General features: G+C 45.8%; 1 protein-coding gene and 1 pseudogene across 2 annotated transcripts in view; one reads left to right on the forward strand and one right to left on the reverse strand.

Moving 5' to 3' along the window:
- The window catches only part of LOC119161110 (nonsense-mediated mRNA decay factor SMG7), a 176,892-nt gene that overhangs the window by 128,349 nt on the left and 22,942 nt on the right, over window positions 1–25,601 (reverse strand). For both annotated transcript variants that reach the window (XM_037413449.2, XM_037413448.2), the window contains exons 5-7: window positions 18,415–18,493; window positions 18,218–18,310; window positions 13,831–13,902 (exon numbers count right to left, since the gene is read on the reverse strand). In XM_037413449.2, coding sequence (XP_037269346.2) covers window positions 13,831–13,902; window positions 18,218–18,310; window positions 18,415–18,493 — 244 coding nt within the window. The remainder of the gene's footprint in view (window positions 1–13,830; window positions 13,903–18,217; window positions 18,311–18,414; window positions 18,494–25,601) is intronic.
- On the forward strand, window positions 19,724–22,064 carry LOC142788258 (scm-like with four MBT domains protein 1; annotated as a pseudogene).

Consider the following 25,601-nt stretch of genomic DNA (forward strand, 5'->3'; position numbering starts at 1 on the left):
ATTGTGATGGTTTTACATCACTAAACCATGTTTTGATTATGAGAGACCCTATAGTGAAGGGCCCTGAAAATCCAGAAGCACACGGGCCTTTAGCATTTTGCCTCCACTGAAATGCAGCCACTGTGGCTGAGATTTGATCCATCGACCTTCAGTTTAGCAGTAAAGCCCCATAACCCACAAGATCATCATGGGGAGTTATGGCAGAGCCCTTTAGCCACAGAAAAAAAAAAGAAGGCCAGTTGGGTAAAAATCATGCACAGACAAAATGAAATATACATGCTAAGTGTGCCATTATAGAAAAAAGTAGAGACAAGGCTTCTTTCCAAGCCATTTCCTAGGACCATCTTCAAATCTTCGTTCAAGAGTGGAACAGGGTACATTGGTTTAGAAGCAGTCTTGGGAGAAAACCGCCTTTTGTAGCAGGCTAGGAGCACCCAAAAAGACATTTCGGAGCAGGCTTGGAGCACCCAAGAAGGCTTTTTCGAGCAAGTTTGGAGCAGTCAGAGAGAACATTCACAGCACATGTTGCCCCATTTCAGAACACATCTGAAGCAACATTTGTCCAATGCTGTGTTTTTTTCAAACACTAAGCTTAATTGTGCAATAGACTTATTGCCATTGCAATATGGACACTCTCGACGGGTTTTGCCGTCATGTACCACATAAAGTCCGAATTGATAACATGCCCCCCACCTATCATATAAGGTAGCAGTTCTACACACGATTAAAAACATAAAAACAATCAGTTTCACCACAAGCAATGAATGCGATAACTATAATTTGTAATGTTATACGAAGTAATGCTGGCAGCTAACTCTCTTGAATTCGATATTGCGTAACTCTACAAAATGCTGGTATAGAGAAAACTGCAGCACCAGGGAGAGACGCTCTTTTTGCACAGTCTCTGTTAATAGCACAGTGCGCAGAATGGTCTATGAGCTGTCGCATTATTACACGCCGAGATAAAGCCGAACCGCTACAATCAAGGTTTATAGCTGCTGCTTGAGTGATCAGTGCCTTGACGAAATCATGACTTAAGTCGAACACGGTTATATCGAACCCACATATATCGAATTTTCGGGTATATCGAACTCTCAAGTTATCCCCTTGAAATTCCTCTGTAAAGTATAAAAATTTGCACGTTTATATCGAACAGTATTTTTACCCCCCTTCGAATATATCGAACGCCGCGCGAGTTGGAAGGTGCGCTTGAACACTTGCCCCCCCCCCCCCCCCCCCCCCCCAGCAATCTTCGCGGCAGCGCGGCTTTGCGTGCGAGTTGGAAGGCGTGCTTCTTTTAGCACTCGCAGCAGTGCCCAGCAACCTCCGCGCAGTACCACGCCTCTGCTAAAACTCAAAACGCTCGAAAAAAGACAAGGACGAGAGGGCTCGGACTGCGCAATCTCCAGCTTGCAGAATGACTTTTTCTTTTCATTTCTCTTTCTTTCTCTCATGCTTTCTCCGCGTTTGCATCGGCTCGGAGAGCAGGAAGGAAAGAGCGGACGTCCTCCTCCTTTCGCCCTTTCTTATATTTTTTGTTGCTGTTTTGCGAGGTTTGATCAGCCAATCACAGCTCGCGCCTTCTGCTGTTGCCCTCGCAGGTAGCCATTGCCTCGCGAGCGCTCTGTTGCTCTCATGCTTTGTCACTCTCGAGTTGTCGCGTCGCCTACGTACCACCGCATGTGCAGCATTTCTCTTTTGCTTGCATGGTGTGCAAAGCCGCTGCAGACTCCCTTCTGGTGTAGCTATGGCCAGCATCAAGAAGCGCAAGACCCTCGACTTTGCGACGAAGTTGAAGGCCATTGAGCATGTTGAGGCAGGTGACAAATGTTCGACCGTCGCGGACGACTTCAGGATACCACAGAACACTTCAAGTACCTTGTTGAGAAACAAGGCAAATATCAAGGCATAGGCGGCGGAGTAGCGAATGTGGGGAGCCTGTCATGTGCGCGCTTCTGCCCACGGGAATGTAGAAAATGCACTCTATGCCTGGTTTTTAGAAGTGCGCGCGAAGAACAATCTGGTGGATGGCCCGATGCTGATCGCCAAGGCTAAATGGTTTGCCGCTGTACTCAGTGAAACAACTTCGCCTACAACAGAGGGTGGCTTCACCGATTTAGGCAGTGCTATAACATCGTTAGCAAACCGTTTTTGGTGAAAGCGAAGCTCTCAGCAGCCAGGACATCCAGCAGTAGATGACGAAAAAATGGCCGTAAATCTCAGCAAAGTTTTCTCCCCTGAAGATCTTCAATGCCTGGCGAGACGTGAAGACGAACACAGCGGTCAACTGCTTGCGCAAGACAGGCTTCAAGATGACAGAACTTGCAGAAACCGGTGAAGACGACGACGAGCACATAGACGATGCCTTTCGCAAGTTGTGATAAGATTGAGACTAGCGTCTTCAACATTTCAGAAACAAAGAAGTAGGCCAAGGTTAGCGATTTTTTTTCACGCAAATAAATTATTCTGTTGTGGCGTGTGTGCGAAATTAGAAGTCATTCTTGAAAACACCTATTGTAGTTGATGATCCGCTACAGGTAAGCTCTCGGGGCCTCTATTTTTTATATCGAATTTTTCATATATTGAACTGATTCGCGATCCCCTTCGAGTTCGATATATGCGCGTTTAACTGTATAACCATTTCGATGAAACCGAGAACACAATGTCACAGACACGTTTTTGGCCACAGGAATTGACGGCTGTCACACCTTGTGGCTAAATTCAAGAGATACGGAGCAGCACAATGCTGATAAATGAATCATTGATATGTGGGGTTTAGAGTCTCAAAACCACCATATGATTATGAGAGATGCCGTATGAAGGGAAATTTCGACCACAAGGGGTTCATTGACGTACGCCCAAATCTTGACACACGGGCATACAACATTTTCACCTTCATCGAAAATGCAGCCGCCACAGCCGGGATTGATCCCCCGACCTGCGAGTCAGCAGCCAAGTACCTTAGCCACTAGACCAACGCGATGAGACGACACTGATAATAGAGTTTGGGGCCACAGAGGTGGTTTGGTGCAGGTAAACAAGTTTGGCGCACAATGGTGCAAATAGTGCAGCTGGTCCACCTCTGCTTCGTTGCTTTAGGTGGTGCTTCCGCTTTGTAGCACATATGACAAGTCACATGCACTATGCAATCGGAGAGGCCATAGATTACGAATGTTTGCTAGTACTACAAATGTTGCCACAATTTTAGCTGTAATCGACTACAGTAAATCAAAGTGCAGTTACCGCCAACCCTGCCAGCATTGTGAGGACAAAATGGATATACACTAAAACCTCAATATAACGAACCTGGATATAACGAAATGTCGGTTATAATGAAGTAAATGTAAAATAGTCTTGCAATAAATTCGTGTTAGGAATATACTTTTATAACAAATTTTCGGATATAATGATCTTATTTTTCTGTAAGATGTAGCTTTGTAATAATGATATTTGAGTGTATGTATACAACAGTGAATTCAACTGTGTGTGGTATGAATCAGGCTGACTTGTACTTTGATAACTTTAACATCAAGATAGCAACAAAACTGACCAAGTTTCTGCTAGCATTGTGCTCAGTTCCATAGAATGAAAGAGGTAGCTTGCATCATGCTTCACACAGTGTGAAAGCATTAAAGCTGCATCTCTCGCTAATCCCAATGCAAACATTTTGAACTATACTAAACATCTCCAATGCAGTCTAGTCCCCATACCACAAAACTAACAGAATACATGAAAACATTTGTAATCGCAAAATTTTGTTGGATTGAAATTTTATTCGGAGGCAACACAAATTTAAAAAGTTTGATTTTTGCCTTGTCCAGTGGTCTATACAATCGATGATTGATATGTGGGGTTTAACGTCCCAAAACCACCATATGATTATGAGAGACACCATAGTGGAGGGCTCCGGAAATTTTTACCACCTGGGGTTCTTTAACGTGCACCCAAATCTGAGCACACGGGCCTACAACATTTCCGCCTCCATCGGAAATGCAGCCGCCGCAGCCGGGATTTGAACCCGCGACCTGCGGGTCAGCAGCCGAGTACCTTAGCCACTAGACCACACGGCGGGGCAATGGTCTATGCAATCGTACACACTATTATTGGCATCAAACACTGGTTAATTTGGACACAGTGCACCGTATAATAAGCACAGCAAGTATGTAATGCAAAAGCTGCTATAATGGCCAGCCAGAACAAAATGCTGGAGCCTGCATTGCATTAGAGAGTTTAAGTTTAGCGTGCGCAACCGCTAGCACGCAACGTACGTTACAGCTGAGGCTGCTTCCAACAGTATCAGTTTAGTGTACGCGACAACAGACACATGGACTGCGCCTAGGTGTCAACACCGTCTTGGAGTGCTACTTGGGGCCACCTAATGACTAGGCAATAAACTACAATAGCCAATCATAGTTGACACGAGTCAAGACATGAGACATGAACCTGCAGAGATTCCAGGCATTGAAAGGCATACCCGTCAGCTCCTGTATTTTCACAGCGATAACTGTCCATTGCATGGGGTCTGCGAATAGATTTAAGCTCCTCACGTAAGCAAGGAGCTCCAAATCGAGCGCAATCGGAAAATGCACGCGGGATTTACTCGCAGCCATGACTGCACTACTGCTTGTGCTGCTGTTGGTCGCAGCCATCTTGGTTTTTGTGCTCTCACCAGGGGGAGATGTCGCGAGAGCCACTGCTAAGGTACCCAACGGCTGCAGCGAGCGCAACGTGAGAGCCGAAATCTAGTGTATGCATCCCTCGCGCGCTCAAATGCACGCATCTCTCTTACCATCCCCAGAATTTCTAGACATAACATGTCGCGCCATCTGTCAGCGGCAGCCGGTCGCTCCACCTTAACTGAACGAAAAGCGTACGAAAAAAAACAAAAAAAACATATCTCACGAACTAGACACAATATTGAAAACAACTTCCGGTTTATGATACTGGAAAACCACTAAAATATTTCAGGCACAATTCCAATAACGTACCATGCCTTCCTTCCCAGACAATCTAAATATTTTTTCACAGAGCCTATGGGAGCGGCTACAAGTTAGACCCATTTCGGCCTCTTTAAACATCTATTGCGAAGCTTAGAAAAGAGATTTCAAAAAAGACTACCGGTTTCACACTGGCCAATAAACCATCTTTCGATTGAGACACTACGTTATTGTGTAGCTAAAGATATGTAGCTTCCTCAGTCCTTTTTGTCGACCTTATACACACTTTTCATGATTTTAAATTTGGCTTTTTTACAATGCGCTTTGTATAACGGAGAAGCCAGCTAACAATCAGTAAAAAGCGTGTTGCGTTTTTTGTTTACGCTCTGACGCGCGAAACACATACATGTCCAACTAGGACCATGGAGCGTGGCTGACGTCACAATCGTCAATTTGACGATTGTGACGTCTGCCACGCTCCTTGCATAAGTAGCTGTTAAAATGGAAAACGAGCGTGACCCACTGAGAAGTGTGGCAGCTTGGGCAAGTTGATATGACATGACGATAGTTAAAGCGCGAGAAGAGAACGACGACACAGATACAAGACCAAGTGTCCGTCGTGTCCTTCTTGTCTCTGTGTCATCGTTCTGTTCTCGCGCTATAGCTATAGTCGACCCACTGAGGATCGTCGCCGGCGCTTCAATATTTGTCACTCTGGGGTCCCTGTACTTCTCGCCCTTGACTTTCAGACGTAACTGAGAGTCAAGAGTTAGGTTTTCTTTTTATCAACATAACTTGCATTTACGTCATTGTTATCACTATCTTCAGGTACCATCTGGTTGAGATGCTGCGTGAACTCTTGTTTGACTGCGCAGAGCAAGAAACGGTGACGTCAGATTAGTGCCGGTGCACCTTCTAGTTCTTTATGTACCCCCATGGTGCGGCTGGCTAGAGCAAGAAAGCAGGAAAAGTACAAAAGAATGCGAGAGGTGAATGACTCACTGTCATCCCTTGCACTGGCGCTCTCAAAAGCGATAAAGAGTCATGGTGGCCACCATCATCTGGTGCTCAGCGCAGAACGTCTGTCTGTGACGTCAGCGTCAGATGCAAGTAATGTACTCGCAAGGCGAGCCCGGTGCACATGTGGAGCATCGAAGCAATTGACAGTCCTGGTCGCAGATTTACAAAGGTGTTCGTGTGGAAAATGTATAATAAAAACAGCATGCGGTGTGTCACTACCTATATACTCGCGTTTTGTTGGCAAAAATTTTCCCACTGTTGTTCGAATAGTTGAGGCACCTTACACGCGAATGGCGTCTGGATCTGGAGCCTGTTTGAGAAAGTGAGAAACCTGGCACTTATGCATTAAAATTTATTTCATAAATGTGAGATGCATCTCTCTAACTAAAAAAACAAAAGGCAAAACAACTTGAACGCAATACTAGGAAGTGTTTAACTCTGTCGGCTTAGAAAGAGAGGTGTTTCTGTCTACACACGATGCATTTTAAAAAGTCAGGAGTTACCCCAAACTGAAAAAATACGGACAGCCTTCATCGCACCATCTTCAACTTCTATGTTGCGAAACATTTAGTTTCTTGCATAAACAATAATGTAAACGGCAGGCCTGTGTGCTCAGATTTGGGTGCATGTTAAAGAACATCAGATGGTCGAAATTTCCGGAGCCCTCCACTATGGCGTCTCTCATATTCATATGGTGGTTTTGGGACGTGCAGCTGCGTTCCGCTCTGGGCCGTGCTAAATAGCCATACCCCCCAAAAATGCACTGCTGTGCCGCATGCATATATATGTTTAATGATGATGTTGTGGAATAAACAGTTGCAAGTAGCGCTTGTCTCTTGTGTGTCTTTTTCATGTGCCGTGTTTTTTCTTGTGCTAAGTAATTCTCAATATGCACCAACTATGTCTTCAAAAACTTCTTTTAAGCCTTTATACCCCCGCACGCAGCCCAGCGTGATGGCGTTTTCTTTTTCCTAGAGCAGGCATGAATGTAAGAAAAGAAACCAGAGGCACGTATTATTCCCTAGAAGCCTATACTTAGTGACATGCACTTTTACTGGAATCGGAAGTGGTGAAAAAAAAAAATCACGAGAAAAGCGATGTGTGAAGTGTGTTGAGTTAAAAGAAGAAAAAGATTTTTTTTTTTTAAGTTGTATTCATTTAGTGGCTGCAACAGTACTTTCTTTTATATGTGGTTGCAACAATAACGAAAGCGTTGTCTTTTCTGATGAGACATTTCAAGGCCACGTTTTTCTAACTTTGACTGTAGCCGTGTAGAGGGAAGCATACCTAAAAGGACGATGTTCGTATTAATAGCTTACGTGGTCATAACTACGAAATAATTGCGTGTCTAAAAAATGTTATAAAAGGTTTAGAAATGCCCTTGCGTAACGCGAAGACCAAACACTTTACGGCCAAAAAGCCGCCAGATTAAAGACATTACGCTGCCCGACAAGCAGGCATAAAATTTTCGGGTAACGCTTATTTGCATGTATTTACAGCGGAAAATCAGGAGGCCGAATTGCGCGAAGACCGAACATAAAAAAGCTGAAAATTTCAAATACCAAAAAATAAATATATCGAGAAGATAAAACTCTGACAACCACTTGAGCCATGCTGAAAACCACGTGAACTTCGATCGATTCGGCGGTAAATAGACGAAGACGCAGTGCAGTGTTCTCCCAGACTGGAAAAGCTTAGTTTATCCACAAGGACTGTTATGTTTATACTGTAGTGAAGAGGAATGCCCACTACTGCAGCGACATCGACACGTTGGCGCGAGGCACGAGCTAAGACTGCCTGGTTGCTGCTGCGACGCTGCCCGTACATCCGGCTAACTCTTGCTGCTTCTGTACAGACGCTGATACCGCTTTTGACCTTGCATTTACATTCTATTTTGGTGGAGAGTGCTGTGGTCTTCCCCAGTCCTGGAACTGCGTAGCCGAAAGCTGCCGTCCGTCATGCCTGACGACGCTGTCTTCACACCGCCACCGGCTTCGCCACGCAGGAGCTGTCCCGGTGCCCAGCTCTTGCGAGAACCCGACATCTTCAGCGGCACCGACAAGAAAGACGTTGAGGATTGGCTGGAATCTTATGAACGAGCCAGCGCAACTAACAAATGGGACGATCCCACAAAGCTTGGTACCATGATGTTTTATTTAACGGATGTTGCCAAGCTGTGGTATAGAAACCATGAGGCAGATATCCCCATTTGGACCACCTTCGAAACCTGCATCGCAGATGTTTTTGGACGCCCTGGTGTGCGCAAACTTCACGCAGAACAACGCCTACGAGCCGGTCCCAACAAACTGGTGAGACATTCACCAGCTACATAGAGGACATCCTCGATCTCTGCCGGCGTGTCGACCCGTCGATGGCAGAAACTGACAAGGTGCGACATATCATGAAAGGCATTTCCGACGACGTCTTTCAAATGCTGCTCTCCAAGAACCATGTCACTGTCTCTGAGGTCATCGAGTTGTGTCAAAGTTTCGGCGAGCTGCGTCGACAGCGTCTTTTCACGCCACGTCCTAACGTCCCGGATGACACCCTCTCAAGCCTGACCACCACATCTGACCTTCAGTCGCTGCTATCGCAGATCAAGGAGTTTGTTCGTGCTGAGGTCGCTCATCAGCTATCGCTGCTATCAACAGCCGGCCAACCACCGTCACCTCTGCCAGCAAACATTCGCCAGGTCATCCAGGAGCAAGTTTGCGCGGCTCTGCCATCTGCCCGTGACACTTCACCATTGCCGAGCCCTGTTGCCTGTGCCGAGGTAAATGCACCTCTAAGCTATGCTGAAGTGGCGGCTCGACCACCTCTTCAGACTTTTAAGTCACTTCCCTCAGCCGTGCCGCTCCGACCCACTCCTTGGTTCGCTCAGCCGAGGTCCGTCCAGAGTACTGGACAATGGTATACACTCGACAATCGCCCAATATGCTTTGCCTGTGGGCTACCTGGCCACATAACGCGATACTGCCGTCGGCGCGTCCCTGTCTACCACCAGAGCTACGACCAGACCTTCGAACCTGCCTTTAATGTGTCACCGCGCCCTTCGTTCACAGGCTCTCAGCCCCCGACCAGACGTCATCGTACGGCGACCACCGCCCTCCTGTTAACTGCCGCTCGCCATCACCTTGAAGCCGCTCGCCATCGCCGGAGCGGAAAACTAATTAGCGCAGTTTTAGAGGCAGGAACTGCGTCGCCAGCTAAAAGACCAAGGCCTCTCACTTCACCAACGAATGTTCTGGGCGTACATGTGGACGGCGTTGCTGCACTTGCTCTTGTCGACACTGGTGCCGCGGTTTCAGTGATAAGTGCTAGACCCTGCTGCTTGCTCAAAAAAGTTATGACGCCACTAGCAGGCATATCACTTCGTACAGCCAGCGCAGATCACGTCACACCGGCCGCTCGCATCGCGATCGATGGCCTCATTTATGTTGTTGAATTGCTAGTGTTGGATTCCTGCTCCCACGACCTCATTTTGGGCTGGGATTTTCTCTCTGCTAATAAGGCCGTCATCGACTGCTCTCGCGCTGAGGTGGCATTTGAAGTGTTTGACGACGCTCCATTATATGATGCTCATGAAACCGGAGACAAACTATTTGTTGCTGAAGACATCATCATACCGCCGCACTCTTTTGCCCTTACCATGGTGTCTTGCAACTCTCTCGCCGAGTCCAGTGCCCTTTTCACGCCCTCTGCTCTTTTCACCAAACCTGTTGTCATGTCCTGTAACACTACTTCGGGGTGAGTGCGTCGGGCGTGTTTACTGTCTCGACCCTTCTGCAATTATCGACATGCCGGCTGGTCCTTCCGCCGAACACTAAGTCGCCGGAGTGACCTGTGCCTCTTCGCCGCAGACTACTAGGCTGCACGTACTGAGCAGCTTCATCGCCGACACGTTAACCGTTTCGCAACGTGCTCAGCTTCTGCGACTGCTGAACAAGTTCCGTTATTCCTTCGAATGCCAGTATACTCCCCTTGGCCGCACGTCAGCCATGTGTCACCGCATCAACACGGGTACCAATGCGCCATTGCGTCAAAGACCCTATCGCGTGTCCGCAGCCAAGCACCAGGTTATCGATGACCAAGTAGCTGACATGCTCAAGCGTGGCGTCATCCAGCCTTCGAACAGCCCCTGGGCATCTCCAGTCGTTCTCGTTAAGAAGAAGGACGGATCAATTCGCTTCTGTGTTCACTACCGTCGTCTTAACAAAATTACTCAAAAGGACGTTTACCCGTTACTGAGAATCGACGATGCCCTTGACTGCCTCCAAGGTGCGGAGTTCTTCTCTTCTATTGAATTACGGAGTGGATACTGGCAAGTCCCTCTGGCACCTGAAGATCAGCCTAAGACGGCCTTTGTCACACCTGATGGCCTTTACGAATTCTGTGTCATGCCTTTTGGTCTTTGCAACGCACCCGCAACATTCGAGCAAATGATGAACAATCTTTTGCGTGGCCTGAAGTGGAAAACATGTCTGTGCTACTTGGATGACGTGATTATATCTTCACCGGATTTTCCAACGCATCTCCGCAGGCTAGATGAAGTGCTGCAGTGCCTAACTGACGACGGCCTTCAGCTCAACCTGAAGAAATGCCGCTTCGGCGCAAGTCAGCTCACCATCCTCGGTCATGTTGTATCTAAAGAGGGTATTCTTCCTGACACCGCCAAGCTTCGGGCAGTTGCAGAGTTCCCTAAACCTGCGTCTCTGAAGGATCTGCGCAGCTTTTTTGGCCTCTGCTCGTATTTCCACCGCTTTATTCGGAATTTCGCTATGATCACTGCCCCCTTGACTAAACTTCTACGTGATGACTCGAAAAGTTACGCTTGGTCACCCGCCTGTGACGATGCTTTTGAAAAGTTGCGCAGCCTGTTAACCTCGCCGCCAATCTTGCGTCATTTCGACCCGAGTGCTCTGACGGAGGTACACACCGATGCCAGCGGTATTGGACTCGGCGCCGTGCTCGCGCAGCCCAAATCGGGATTCCAGGAATACGTAGTCGCATACAAAAGCCGTACCCTCACCAAAGCGGAGAAGAACTATTCTGTGACAGAGAAGGAGTGTCTGGCAATTATATGGGCTCTAGGTAAATTTAGACCGTACCTATATGGTCGCCCTTTCGACGTAGTCACCGATCACCATGCGCTTTGTTGGTTATCCACGTTAAAGGACCCCTCCGGCCGTTTAGCTCGCTGGGCTTTGCGGTTGCAAGAGTTCGACATGCGTGTTGTCTAGAGGTCTGGCCGACGTCACACTAATGCCGACGCTCTATCACGCTCACCTATGTCCTCCGAAAGCTCTGCATGTTTATCTGCCGTGGACGAAATGATTGCGTTCCCAGAAAACTGTGACATGGCGTCTGAGCAACGCAAGGATGACTGGATCAGCTTTCTTCTGCGATTCCTTTCAGATCTATCAACTTCTCCATCTCTTCTCGAACGTTGCGCCGTGAAGCGGCTCACTTTGAGGTCTGCGATGGCCTCCTTTATCGCAGGAATTACAAGTCTGACGGCCGAAAGTGGTTACTGGTCATACCTCGCCATCTTCGTGCTGCAATACGTTCAGCTTTCCACGCTGACGCTCAGTGCGCACATGCGGGCATTTTCAAAACATACGCTCGGCTTTCCTCCCGGTTTTATTGGCGAGGCATGTACACCTTTTTGCGCAAGTACATTCAGTCATGCCCGCAGTGCCAACGACGGAAAGCTCTGCCTCATCATACCTCTGGTCCGATCCAGCCAATCCCTTGCCCAGCCAGGCCTTCTGACCGCATTGGGATCGATCTGTATGGGCCTCTTCCATTCACGGCTTCCGGAAACCGTTGGATTGTTGTTGCTGTCGACTATTTGACGCAATACGCAGAAACAGCCGCTTTGCCTGCTGCCACAGCACGCGACGTATCTTCTTTTCTCCTGCGGCACTTCATTCTACGTCACGGCGCACCGCGTGAACTTCTCAGCGACAAAGGACGTGTATTCCTCTCTGAAGTCGTCAACACACTCCTTGCCGAATGCCGTATCATTCACCGGACTACCACCGCCTACCATCCGCAGACGAATGGATTGACGGAAAGATTCAACCGTACCCTAGGGGATATGATATCAAAGTATGTTGCTTCAGACTACTCCGACTGGGACCTCATTCTGCCTTTTGTGACATACGCCTACAACACTGCTCCACAGGCGACTACGGGCTTTTCACCATTTTTCCTATTATATGGCCAAGACCCTTCCACCACACTAGATACTATTCTGCCCTACCACCCCGATTCCTCCGAGTCTACGCCCATCTTTTAAGCTGCCCGCCGCGCCGAGGAATGCCGTAAGCTCGCCCAGTCGTTCACAACCATCGACCAATGGAGACAAAAATCTCGGCGTGACGATAACCACCCATACCCTAACTTTGTTCCGGACACTCTTGTGTGGCTTTGGCTTCCCGCTGTGCCTACAGGCCTTTCCTCGAAGTTTTTTTCAAACTACCAGGGACCCTACCACATTGTGTCGCAGACTTCACCAGTTAACTACATCGTGGAACCCGTTACGCCAATAAGGCGTTTGAGCATCGAACGCGTTATTCGAAGGTCTAAGGTTCGATTCCTGCTCACGGCTGGTTATTTTTTCACCCACTTTTCTTTCTTCTTATTTACATTCCATTGGTTCTAATAACTTCCCCTGTACATTTCTTGGCATTACTATCTGCTATATCTCATTAATATTGTGTCAAAACACGGAAAAACGAGCCCTTAGGTATACACTTCTTTCCCATATATATATATATATATATATATATATATATATATATATATATATATATATATATATATATCTGCAGGCAAACAATTAGTGTTCCACTATCCCCGTATTGGTAGCAGGGGGCACTGATTGACGCTTCCACGTGTATATGCACAACATATGCACCCTATAAAGAGAACACGGGGACGACCACCACAGTAGGTTGCAGTGGTCGAGTATCACAAGCGTTATTTGGAGGTCGCAGGTCTGTATCTTGCTCGTGGCAAGTTGTCTTTTTGTCCAGTTTATTTTCCAGAATGTTATTACAATTACCTCTAATAATAGACCTTTATTCTTTTCCTGGCCTTATTGCCTGTTAGTCATCAATAATGTTGTGTCTTACAAATATTATATGTCACCTTAAGTTACTAAACAAATGTTATCTTGTTTTTGTGCTGCGTTACGTGATTTGATAAGGTCACGAAACGTCTAATGCCCGAATCTAGCCGTCTTAATGCGTATGAGTCTGTCATAGTGCTGTTCGTTTAGATATTAAACCCTCAAAGCAGAGAAATGTCGTTGAAGACTACGCATGTGCTTGAAGACTACGCACCATATGTCTTTTCTAGAGTGACATCCCTTCGCGACCTCTCGTAGAAGACAAAGTGAATTATTCATTTACTATTTATACGAACATGAATTCGGTCACACAGAACGATCAATCTGGTGCTTAGAAAAAAAAAAAACGCTATTAATGCTACGGGCGTGAGTCAATTCTAAAGTGCCAAGAATTCTAAAGACGACCTTATGAAAACAGGTGTCAATCACATACTTTTGCGGTTTGACACCTACTGAAGCAGAACTCAAATATTTTTTTCAGCAATTTTGCACTTGTATTTCGTCTCAATAGTTTTATAAGTAACAGTAGTACAGCTCACAAATGACTGAATATCCTGACAGTACAAAATGAAATGTGAGGTGCAAAAAAAAGCATGCCTAAATGTTTTAGGTTCTGTTCTTTAGCTAGCTGTCAAGACATCAATTTAAATAGTGAAACCTGGAGAATAGTGAAGGTCAAGCATGGACACAACCACTTTAACAAGTTAATTCAAAAAGCACAAAGTAGGTTAAGCATACCATTTCGTGGTCCCATGTCAACAGCATGGCGGTAGAAGTTTTCAGCTTGCAGTGATTGACCACGATAGCGTGCTGCAACAGAAACAAAAAATGCATGCATTTACAGCACTAACCATAGACAAAATGGGAAAAGTGGCCATTTACTGCTTAACTTAGGAGACAAAAATGCACTTCAAATTACTGCACAAGTTCGAGAAGTCAATTTAAATTTTTCATACCACTCATGCAGGCACTTCGCAAAAAATTTGAGTAAAATGCCTCGCGATCAAGGAATAAAAGGCATTGTAGGAATACTGCACTGTCTTTTAAAAAGGAATGCTATTTAGTATTTATTCTCTATAAGCAGTTGTCGAATCAGCTCACAAAAACATGTGTAGTAAAAAAATAAAGAAAAAAATTTATGGTGGCTTGTAATGGATGCCCATTTGCACAGTGAATAGACACCCCTAACGCATACAGTAAGCAAGAGACTTTAAAGAAACAAATGAATAAAAACACTCAGTTTTCCGAAAATTATTAGCACACAGAATTCTGAAGCAGCTTTTAATATGCTAAGTGTACAGAAAGGTAAAGATATCACACCTATGTTTCTACAGAATGTCTTTCTTTAGACAATTATATATTCTTATAAACTTTCTGTGGTAGACAAGCGTCTGCACAAACTCTATGTCCAGGTGAAGATACCTTGACACGACTAAAATGACATTGACTAATTATTGAAAGCTCCTTAATTTATCTTAAATTATGCACTTGAGGGCACTTACCTCAATTAAAAGATTAGATTAAAATTTGGTAGTGCATCTTAATTTATGGCATATTAATTTCTTTATAAATCCCAAAAGTTGTAACTAGATATACTCATCATCTAATTTTAAAAGCGATATCAAAAATTATATAAAAAATGATGGTGCAAAGCACACAAAAAATGCGGCCTCTCTGTTACGTAAGAAGAGAAGTACACGTGTGAAGGAATGGATGGAATTTGACTCAACGTGCACCAAAGCAGAATCTGGTCAGGAAAATCTCCACGTATTCTGATATACAGATCTTCTATTTACCAGTCCCGGACGGCTCCGGATGCCCCGGACGCCGGCACTGCATTAATTTTTCTCAGGAATCAAGCAGCAGCTCCGCCCACTTGTCCGGAACTGCTCGCATGCATGTTCCTTTTTCGCGTGTCTAGCGGCCAACAGATGGCCCGGGACTGCCCAAACGGTTTCTATCTGGCAGCTGGCAAACAACAGCGCAGTGAGCATGGAGGTGCGTCATGTGTGTAACCATTTTCAGTTGGACACTGAAAATTTTCGAGGCACTCTTGCCCTGCCCTATCATCGCTTTTGCGTCCGCTTCTCACACGTTACCAAATTTCACATTTTTTGTGCATCCAGTTCTTGTCGTCAGTGTTCTGAGCCGCGTCAAGCATGTGCATGTTCCCGAAAAATGGGCAAACAAAGGCAATATTTGGCAGGAGAAACAGCAGTAGAAAACCCACGCGTATCTTCGATGCATGCATGCTCAAGTAGTTTATTTACCGTAAGCTTAGGTAGAATTTACTATCTCACTCCTTTTGAGGTCAGAAGTAGACGGGTGTTGTGGCCTGCGTCGCAACCATGGACAGAGCAGACAGGAAAACAGACGTTACAGCAGACCCAGACAGCATGAAGCGCGGAGATGGCCAGAGGCCGCTTGGGCTGGCTAGGGAAGTTTGGATCCCATGTTAATGTCGGCATGTGATGTAGCTACCTCTGAATCGAGGCGTCCGCAGGCCACCGATGACAGGTCCGGGACTTGGTACACCGAAGAAGCTCACAAAAAAACTCACTGCTTATTCTTGGGTGTGATGCTTATCTGTTTCTTTCCATAAACTATAAATAGGGGCAAAAAACTATTTTGCCTGTCAGCAAGAAGTGCCACAGTTGCTAGCCCCAAGTTTCACGCAGCACAGAGAAAGAAAATGTTGATTATGCTGTTTTCTTGCGCACTGATCAAAAGAAACAAATAAGCACCAAACACCACATGCAATAGCATGACGAACTGCTAGCAGCGCAAGTAAGCTGACTTGCCGCTCTTTACAAAAATGTACAAGGCCACGATGCACCTTCAATCAAATTTCGTCACTTCCTTTTCACAGGTAGTTCCAGTCTCACGCGACAGAGACGTCACATTTCGCACACACCCAGTGCGATCAGTTTCGATACCGCCCTTAAAACTCTATAATGAATATTTCAGATTACGTGCAATTTTCGTGCTTTCTAATAAAGATGAGCTTGTCATAAATTGTCATTCAGAACTTCATATATTTGTTGCCCTCAAATCAACAATTAAGAAGTTAATTAAATATCTCTTTAATTACTTGCAGCAGTGTCATTTCTGTCTGGGCAAAGCATTTTCGCTGTGATTACAGTTCATGTAATGAAAACAACAGCAGCTTTGCTATGTAGAATTTTCATTAAAAATCTGTATTTTCTGAAAAAAAAAAAAAATCTGGTACAGACATCTTTACAAGTACTACCTCGGGAATGTATGTGAGGCAAAAAAGAAGACATGGAAACCACCTATAAAAGTTGTGAAAATAACTGTGAAAAAAAAAAAAGTACATCTTCCCAGAAACACAACCACTAGTGACTGCAATTTTCAGTGATGATGCAGACATGCAAAGGTCCCAGTACTATGCTGACCTTGTATAAAAATTTCAACATACCTAAAAAGTGACAAAATCTTTAAACATTTTTTTTTTATTTTCACACTGTATATTTTTAGCTCCTAATAAGGCTTTCTTAAAAGGACTTATGTCCAACATCCATAACTAAGCGTTTAACATTTCACACCTTGTAAGAATGCTACAAGAACACAATCAGTAGGGGTATGCAAACATTAGAATTTCCAATTTGAATCGAATAATACATAATCAAATAATTCCATTACACTTCCGAATCGCTAGTGTTTGAAGTTTCGAATAATTCAACAGGATGAATACCTACAAGGCAATAAAGACCAATGATGCAATTTGGTCAGGGTGGGGTGGCTAAAACTAACGCTAACTTTGTTACAGTAGGCCTTTCGTTAAAACTTTCACACTTATCCTGCTTCAAGAGTGAATTTGTGTTCATTTTAAAGAAGATTATGTCCCTTCAGCACATCAAAAAACACACACAAGAAAACCACCTACGCCTTCACAACTTCACTTCCAAAACGAACGCACAGACCTGCATAGTTTGGTCGCATATGCTGCAAGCACAGTAAAACATCCCGACTCTGGCCTGCGAAACCGTCAGTGATGGGCTACGCGTGTGAAACTTTGCCCTGTGCAACACCACTTCTTCAGAAACTCCGAGCTTTTTCGGTGTGCAGTTATAACACGGCTGTGAACAGGAACCTAGAGATTTCCAAGCCCAGAACATTCATCACAATGAAGCATGTTACCACTGTCAGATGAGCCATATTGCGTGACTATAGAAAAAAGAGAAAATAGCCACCGTTTACCACCCACCCACTCCCCCTCTGTTAGCCATTACTAGGAGGTAAAGAGTGCCACTGCTGACTGGAATGGCCACTCTTCTATCACAAGCCTACACACCCATACAAGCCAAAAAGAAAAAAACTCTGGCAAGCCAGAGTTTCACCATATCTTACACATTTCATGCAAATAGGATAGTTCTGGGTCCTGCAACCATTTTCAACTGCACAAAGCACACTAACATCACAGCGAGAGAGCCTGAAGCCAGGTCATGTAAAACGACACGTGTTTCTGCATGACAATGTGCAGTCTTTCGGCAGCAGTTACTCACCGCATTATGTGCTTGAGGACCCCCCCCCCATGAGCAGTTTTCATTTGCATTACAATCCCATGTACTCAATATTTTTTGTTACTATATAGCACAATTTGGTTCGAGACAAAATTTCCCCATTTGCACACCTCTAGCAAACAGTATTAAAACCTGACAAGTCATCTCGACCCAACCAGAACAATATGAATCCCTGGCACTCATGTTAATTGGCATTGAGCATTCAAATAACACATCAAGAATGGTGTGCCAACAATTTCTGAAAATTTATTTGAATGCTTGCCAACTTACTTTTTAGCAGTATTACTTTAGTACCACTTCATGGCTAAATGCACAGGCATTAATATTAGCAGCAAGAATTTCATGTAGACGAATACTTTCACAGCGCACTATGTTTGATGCATCAAAATGGGGGTAATGGAATATCATGTTAACAAGCAACTATAGAGAAACAACAGGACATGACAGTATCTTTGTGAAAGTCAGAAGACAGTAGAGGGTTATGCCAATTAAGAATTACATTCCTGATGATGAAAAGCACAGTTTGATGCCACAAACAACTAAAAGCAACCAACAACAGAAATACTTTGTGTCAGACTTACCTATGTCTCCAAGGTGAACTAAGCAATGCTGACAAATGTAGAGGACAGAGGCCATCTTTGGTTTCTGAATGTTACGGTCATCGCGCTTTGCCCCTGTCATGAGCAAAGCACAAAAACAATAAGGTAAATGTTCGATGCACACAAAACACTTGAGAAATTAGGCTTAATTGTGCCAGCATATAAGCAAAATAACTTACACTGCAGGATGCCGAAATTCACGTCTTTGAGGCGGTATTTAAAGCTTATGTCATATACAGAGCAGAGTTTCTGAAAAAGCTGAAGCAAGAAGAGCAAAATCGGCATCATCCACAAAATAAAGACTTGCTATCTATTTGGTATACTACACACACAGTATTTTTACATGAGAAAAAGTAAAAGAAGTCACATCACTGAGTCACACTAGGGACCTTTAGCTTGTGTGTATACTTCTTAATGTTACTGTGTCACCAGAACACCGGACTGCATTTACGGTGTCACCCCATTGCATTTTTTAGGAGGTTTTAGCTCCCATTCAGAAATATTCCCGCACGCATCTTAACGTATACCTTGAAGTTTGTGGAAACGACTAAATAGTGATAATTGCATTTAAGCTATATTTAATTTCAATTATATTCAATCGTACTGCAGCGAAATTCTAAGCGATCTTTTTAGCGCAATGTATCCCAATCTGTGCTAAGTAGTGTAAAAATATCTGGTTACCGGACGATGGTGCCGACATCGTGTGACAATTCGAGCAACCTCAGTCATGGACACGTTTGTTTTCGCTTAGTAATGCCTTCGTAATTGTAATGTAATTGTAATGCCTTCGTTTCGCAGTAGCGTGTCATGTAATCAGTAGTGACTACAATCCAGCGGTTGCCGTCACGAGACTGGGGAACAGGTCCGAGCAGATCCATGCCAATTTGTTGGAACAGTTGTGTCGGAGGAGCGACGACTTCAAAAAGCCGGCTGGGCGCTGATGTGGTGCTTTACAGCGCTGGCACTCGCAACACGTTTTCACGTAATGCTTCACGTCACGATTGAGCTTAGGCTAGTAGTAGTGTTGGCGAATCCGGGCCAAGGTACGTGTGGCCTGAGGAAAAAGACATCGGCGGACAAGACATCGGCTTGTAACACTGGCGGGACGACGAGCAGATACTCAGTCGCGTATGGGTTGAAGTTTCTTTTATAGAGGATATTTCTGCGAATGCAGGACGATAATTGCAAGCATGCAAATGCTGGTGGTGGATGCAGCCTGCGGCCGTCAAGATATTCGATAAATTGTCGAAGCTCGGAATCGTTCTTCTGCTGTTCAGTCAAGTCGGATACACTAATGGCGCAGAGAAAACGGCCATCGAGATCGTGATCACCTGACGCTGTTGTAAGAGGAGCTCGGGAAAGGCAGTCCGCGTCAGTATGCTTCCAGCCAGACTTGTACACAACTGTAAAATCGAACTCTTGAAGGCGTAAGCTCCACTTGGCCAGACATCCGGAAGGGTCTCTGAGGTTCGCCAACCAGCAGAGCGCATGATCGGCAAGAACTCCGAACGGGTGACCATACAGGTAAGGTATGAATTTACCTATTGCCCGGACAACAGCTAGGCACTCCTGACACTACCGCTGTGTCATTTTCAACGGCTGCAGACATTGGGCAATCGTCGTAAACGCTTCATCGTCAATGGGTCCAAAATTAGCCATAGTTGTTCGTTTGGCCATATGTTGGTATGCTCCACTAAAATTGGTGACCAACAACTCGGTCATCCCACATTTAAATTGGATTATGCTATGGGCAATGCAGATTTGCTGAGACAAGAGCACCGAAAGGTTGGCTTCAGCAATACCACTACTGTCATGATCTATGTCGCCCTGTACAGTAACGAACATACTACTTCGTGGCGGAAGTGCGACAGTGTCGTCGACAATGCGAAGCGCAGCCCTCTGCGGATCGGTGTCTCTAGGCTTCGGAGCCTAGAGTCGTCAGCAAACGTTACGAGGCAGTCTTGAAGATCTATAACAGCACCGTGCTCGCAAAGGAAATTCATGCCAAGGATAACTTTCCGGGAGCATTCGAAAAGCACAACGAAAAAAGCAATGAACATCGACTCACATATTTGCAGCCTTGCGGTGCATCTCCCGATTGGTGTCAAGAGATGACCACCTGCTATCTGAAGGTTTGGTCTATGCCCCCAAGGAGTCGTAAACTTCCTGAGTTCAGCCACAAGTTCAGCGCTGATAACTGAGTAGTCGAGGCCAGTGTCGACCAGAGCAGTTACCGGATGGTTGTCGACAAAAATGGCAATGTTCTTGTCGGCGATAAGAGGTGTCGGCTGAAAGGAATCGTCGAAGGTCGACGGATGGGTCGAAGGAGGCTGTTTTGGCGATAGCTTAACAGCGGTCCCCCACCCCTGGAGGCCGCTGATCCTAGTTTCCCCGGTGTGGACTTGTGGACCTAGCGGATCCTCCCACAACAACATCGGCGAAAGTAGAGTATTGATTCGAGGACGCATATACGGAGGGCGTGATTGGCGTCACTGAAGATTCGAAGACGGTATGCTTGCCAAGTATACTGCAATAGCGCGGGGTTGTTCCCCATCCCGGGGCCGACGAGCGTCTGGCCGAAATCCAGGCAGGCCCATCTGTCTGTATAAGCACTCCCAGTACAAGTGACCTGGCTCACCACAGCGGTAGCAAAGTGGCCGATTGTCGGAAGCGTGCCATATGATAGATTTCCGCACATTAGGTCGCGGTTTCTCATAGTGTGGCGGGCCCAAGAAGTACTGCGGCATCTGCAGGCAAGCCGGTCTTGGGTTTTCATAGCGTGGCAGGCCCGAGAAGTGTTGCAGTGTCTGCAGGCTGGTCGGTCGGGGGAGATAGCTAGCTGCCAGTGCAGGAGTGCGTACAGCTTCCGCATACGTTAGCAGAGGAGCTTCGGCTGGAGGGGCCACTAATGGTGGTACCAGCTGCCGTACCTCTTCACGGACGACGTCTGTCAGAGCAACCACTTAAGGTTGTGAAGGCATTGTGCGAAGCTTTTGCAGCTCGTTGTGTACAATGCCACGGACTAGCTCAGCAAGGTCTCTCACGCTCGTGACATCGGTTGTTGCCAAGGGTGCCGACAGATATGCAAGGTTGTACAACTGCTCATACTGAGAAGATTGCTGTCTTAGCATTCGCTCCATTGTTGTCGGTTCACAAAAGAATTCCGCTACGGTAGCTGGTGGGTTTCGCACAAGTCCAGCAAACAGCTGATCCTTGACACCCCGCATCAGAAAGTGTACCTTTTTGTCTTTCGTCATTGCGGAATCAGCTCGACGGAACAGACGAGACATCTCCTCAACGAGGCAAAACTGAAGATCAAAACTGAAGTGGACAACTCGGTTGGCCTTCCGACACCATGCGACTCCCCTGTGCCAGACGAAGAGCTCAAAGGCTTCGACGGCGAGAACACGGACCTGTTGGCCTACTACATTGCCCTGGACAAGTACCCCGATGTGGTTCCCGATGCAAAGGACTAGTCTGTCGAAGAGGTCGAGAAGTTCTTCGTGCAAATCGGCTTTCCAGAACAGGCACTTGCCTTCAGGGACCAGGAAATCGATGGCCAATCTTTGCTCCTGCTGAAGCGTAGTGACATCCTCATGGGCTTCTCTATAAAGCTCGGGCCAGCACTCAAGATCTACAACCACATCAAGAGGCTACAGACGGGGCTGTCCAACGGGCACCTATGCTGAGACCCAACTGGTCACAACACTATCAGTCTTTCTTTTATAATTATTTTTTTTTGTCCTTCAGTGAGAAGTGCGCGATACTACTGTACATATAAAGTCCACAAAGGGAAGTAGCTCTCCCAGTCACTGCTGAGATTCAAGCAGTCCATTGTGGGGGGTTGCGCGATGACGGCCTCGTTTGAGAGCCAATCGGTGGTTGTATAGGACCTCCGCCGAGCTCAGAAAGTCATCGTCAACGCGGACTGTGATGTGGATGGAGTAGCAGCTGATAAAACTGAAGCGGTGTTAGTCAAAGCAAGTTACTGACGAGTTCAAAGACGGCAGAGAAGACTCGAGTGTTGCGGCGCAAAAAGAAATGGTGAGGCCAAAATGGGAACTAAGGGGCAACTTCCAAGAAGGTGACTGGCTAAAGAATAATGCTTGATCACTTGAAAGCTTTAACCACACACCTTAAGTCTGATGTTGTTTTATCATTGAACCATTTTTTTATATATATACTGTGTAGTACATGTACATTTCTTGAGTCAAAGATGAAGTGTTGGTTGTTCATTCTCGCATGTCAGCTTGGTTAATGTTTTGCACATTTCCTATGTTTTTTTTCCGTTGCACTGCAGTAGTATACTTGAGTTGTGTCACACCAAAATCTCAAAGTTATTTACCTAAATAGTAAGTGTGTTTATAAAAAATTACACGGATCTTGTAGTAACAGCCGGCCAGAGGTACCAAGGCAGAGATACACCCAAGCATTGAACTTTGCAAAGGCCTAGACTGCTTGACGATATCTAGTCCGAATGTCCATTGGAACCCAGTACAAATGAGGCTTCGGTGGTGATTATCCCAAACTGCATTTCACCCCTCTTTGTCTCTGTCGGCCAGCCACTTGATTCGTTTCGACGTTCGACCCGTAAACCTGTCTATCTCATCAAACCTGATCACGTACTACTTGTTTTGCTGGCAAAAGAAAGTCCATGCATTGACGCGACGTCGAAGAGCGGAGAGTACTTCCGTTTTCTTCCACGGGAGAACGAACAATACAACAATGGGATGTAAGAGGAGACAGGATGCGGGACGAGATGGCTGTCTGTCATCTCCTCTTACATCCTGTCGCCGTGCTCGTTCTTTGTTATGCGCAGGCCAGCCTAGGTAGGCCACCCTCACATGGCTGCCCCTGCGGCGTTGGCAGCACCAACGTGGATAGTAGAGCACCATTGATAAGTTTGCCCGAAACGAGATTCAGTTTGTCTGCCTGCAACTTTGGTCACTGACAAAGATATCGCCATCTAGTGGGGTGCCATGGTGGCGTCAAAAAAATTTTTTAAATTCCACCAGGGTCATTGCATCCTCATATTGTTGTCGCTTCGCGGAAGAATCCCGCCACGGTAGCTGGTGGGTTTCACACAAGTCCAGCAAACAGCTGCTCCTTGACACCCCGCATCAGAAAGCGTACCTTTTTGTCTTCCGTCATTGCGGAATCAGCTCGACGGAACAGACGAGACGTCTTCTCAATGAACATGGCCACGCTTTCATTTGGTCTTTGATTGCGAGAATCGAGGAGACCTTCTGCTTGTTTCTTCCAGTCGGCGCTACCATACGTGTTCCGCAACTGAGTGCAGAACACTGGCCAGGTTGTCAGGGCAGCCTCGTGGTTCTCAAACCAAATACGCACCGAATACTCCAGATAAAAATAAACATACCGGAGTTTCCGGTGCTCGTCCCACTTGTTGGCAACGGTGACTCGATCGTATTGGTCCAGCCAGTGTTCAACGTCCTTGTGGGGCTCCCCATGGAAGGGCTTTGGCGTTCGAGGGGATGGTGACCATGGAGCTGGCGGAGTCGCGGTCTGTTCAGTCTGGCTTGCAGTTGTCGCACTTGTTATGGTTTTGGAGCGTTCCGGAAGTGGGCCGAATTGGGGTGGTAGGCCTAGTTGCCCCCGACTGCACGGAAGGTCGGCTTTTTCTACCAAGGCGTCGATGTTGGGGACGAGACCTTCCTCGTGGTAACAGCACATAAGACTGTTACCCAGCACCTCCACCAGTGTCACGTTACACTGTAACTGCAACCTGTAGATCAGACCACACAAGGACGTCAGACTGATTCCATCAACAGCAATACAACTTTATCGTCTTCTCCGCAAGGGCATCTTCGTCCTCTTTTGAACAGCGGCACATACAAGCCTGCCAGCATCTATGGAAACAATACTTGCAGGACTTGTACTAGTGTCAATATATTTGATGCACTTGTTCTTCATATATTTTAGGTGAGATATGAATGCAAGTTTCATGTCAAGATTGAGGCCTAGGAACTTGTGCTCTGTTTTCACAGGACATGTAGGTCAATGTTAGGGTCGGGATGAATGGCTCTTTTTCTGGAAAATAAGGTACACATGCTTTTATGTGGATTAAGTTTGAACCCATTTTCATCTGCCCCTTTCGAGATCTTGTTTAAGCCAAGCTGAGCCTGCCGCTCACATATGGCAAAAGTACAAGACTTACAACCAACCTGAACTTCATCCACATACGTGGGAAAAAACATAGAGGATGCAGGGTCGCAAGGAATTCATTTTGATAATGACAAGTGAACAACTAAGCCCCCCACCTTGAGGCACTCCAGTTTCCCGGACAAATATTCGAGACAGAACACTGCCTACTTGCACACGGAACGTACAATCCGATAGGTAACTCTCTATCATAGTTAACATTCTTTCACTTACACCAAGATGTGACAGGTCTCTCAGTTCCAAAGCACCATATTGTGCCGTGTGCCTTTTCCATGTCAGAAATAAAGAAATAAATAAAGAAATACAGAAATAAAGAATGGCTTATGGGCGAAGGCGTCACAAATTTGTGCCTCGATTCCTATAAAAATAAGCCGAAGGCATCACAAATTTGTGCCTCGATTCCTATAAAGTGGTCAGTGGTTGATTTACCTTCTCGAACCCACACTGGTATGGGTCCAGTAGACAGTTTGTTTCAAGGAAGTGCATCCACCCCCCAATCTCCTGTTTATAACTTTTTCAAAGAGCTTACAGAAATAGCTAGTTGAGGCTATGGGCCTGTCGCTTGAAATTGAGGACAGGTTCTTACCCTGTTTAATATTTGAAATAATGATTGCTTCTTTCTAGACAGAAGGAGTTGCACCGGAAAACCGAATTGCATTATACAGGGAAAGGAGGGCTTTTTGAGTTTCGGAAGGTAGGTGTTTCAACATTTCATACACTACACGATCAGAGCCTGGAACGGACTTATTACAGCAATTTAATGATGCTTGTAACTCAGCCGAAGAAAACGATTCATTGTATGTCTCGTGTCTTGAGGATTTCCGCTTTAGTTATTGTTTTTCGATTCTTGTTTTGTGTCGATGCAAATCATCAGTATAGTGGGACAAGCTGGACACCTGTTCGAAGTGAGCGCGTAGGAGGTTTGCTTGGTCTTCCAAGCTGTCGCCATGTGTGTTTACCAGGGAAATGAATATATTTGTTGTCCTGTCACCGTAACAGCCGAAATTTAGGTCTTTTTTTTTTTTTTCAGAAATACGTGATGAAAAGTCAAGCCTCGTCTTATATACCTATCATTGGCAGAAAAAAATATGGAAGTCTCACAATAATGAGCAGCTGAAGTCAAACGCCTCCATTGCTATCGTGAGCATCAGTAGCAGTGCCGTTAGACAAGGCCTACAGAGTA

The sequence above is a fragment of the Rhipicephalus microplus genome, unplaced genomic scaffold (genome assembly GCF_043290135.1).
Source record: "Rhipicephalus microplus isolate Deutch F79 unplaced genomic scaffold, USDA_Rmic scaffold_49, whole genome shotgun sequence".
Lineage (NCBI taxonomy): Eukaryota > Metazoa > Arthropoda > Arachnida > Ixodida > Ixodidae > Rhipicephalus > Rhipicephalus microplus.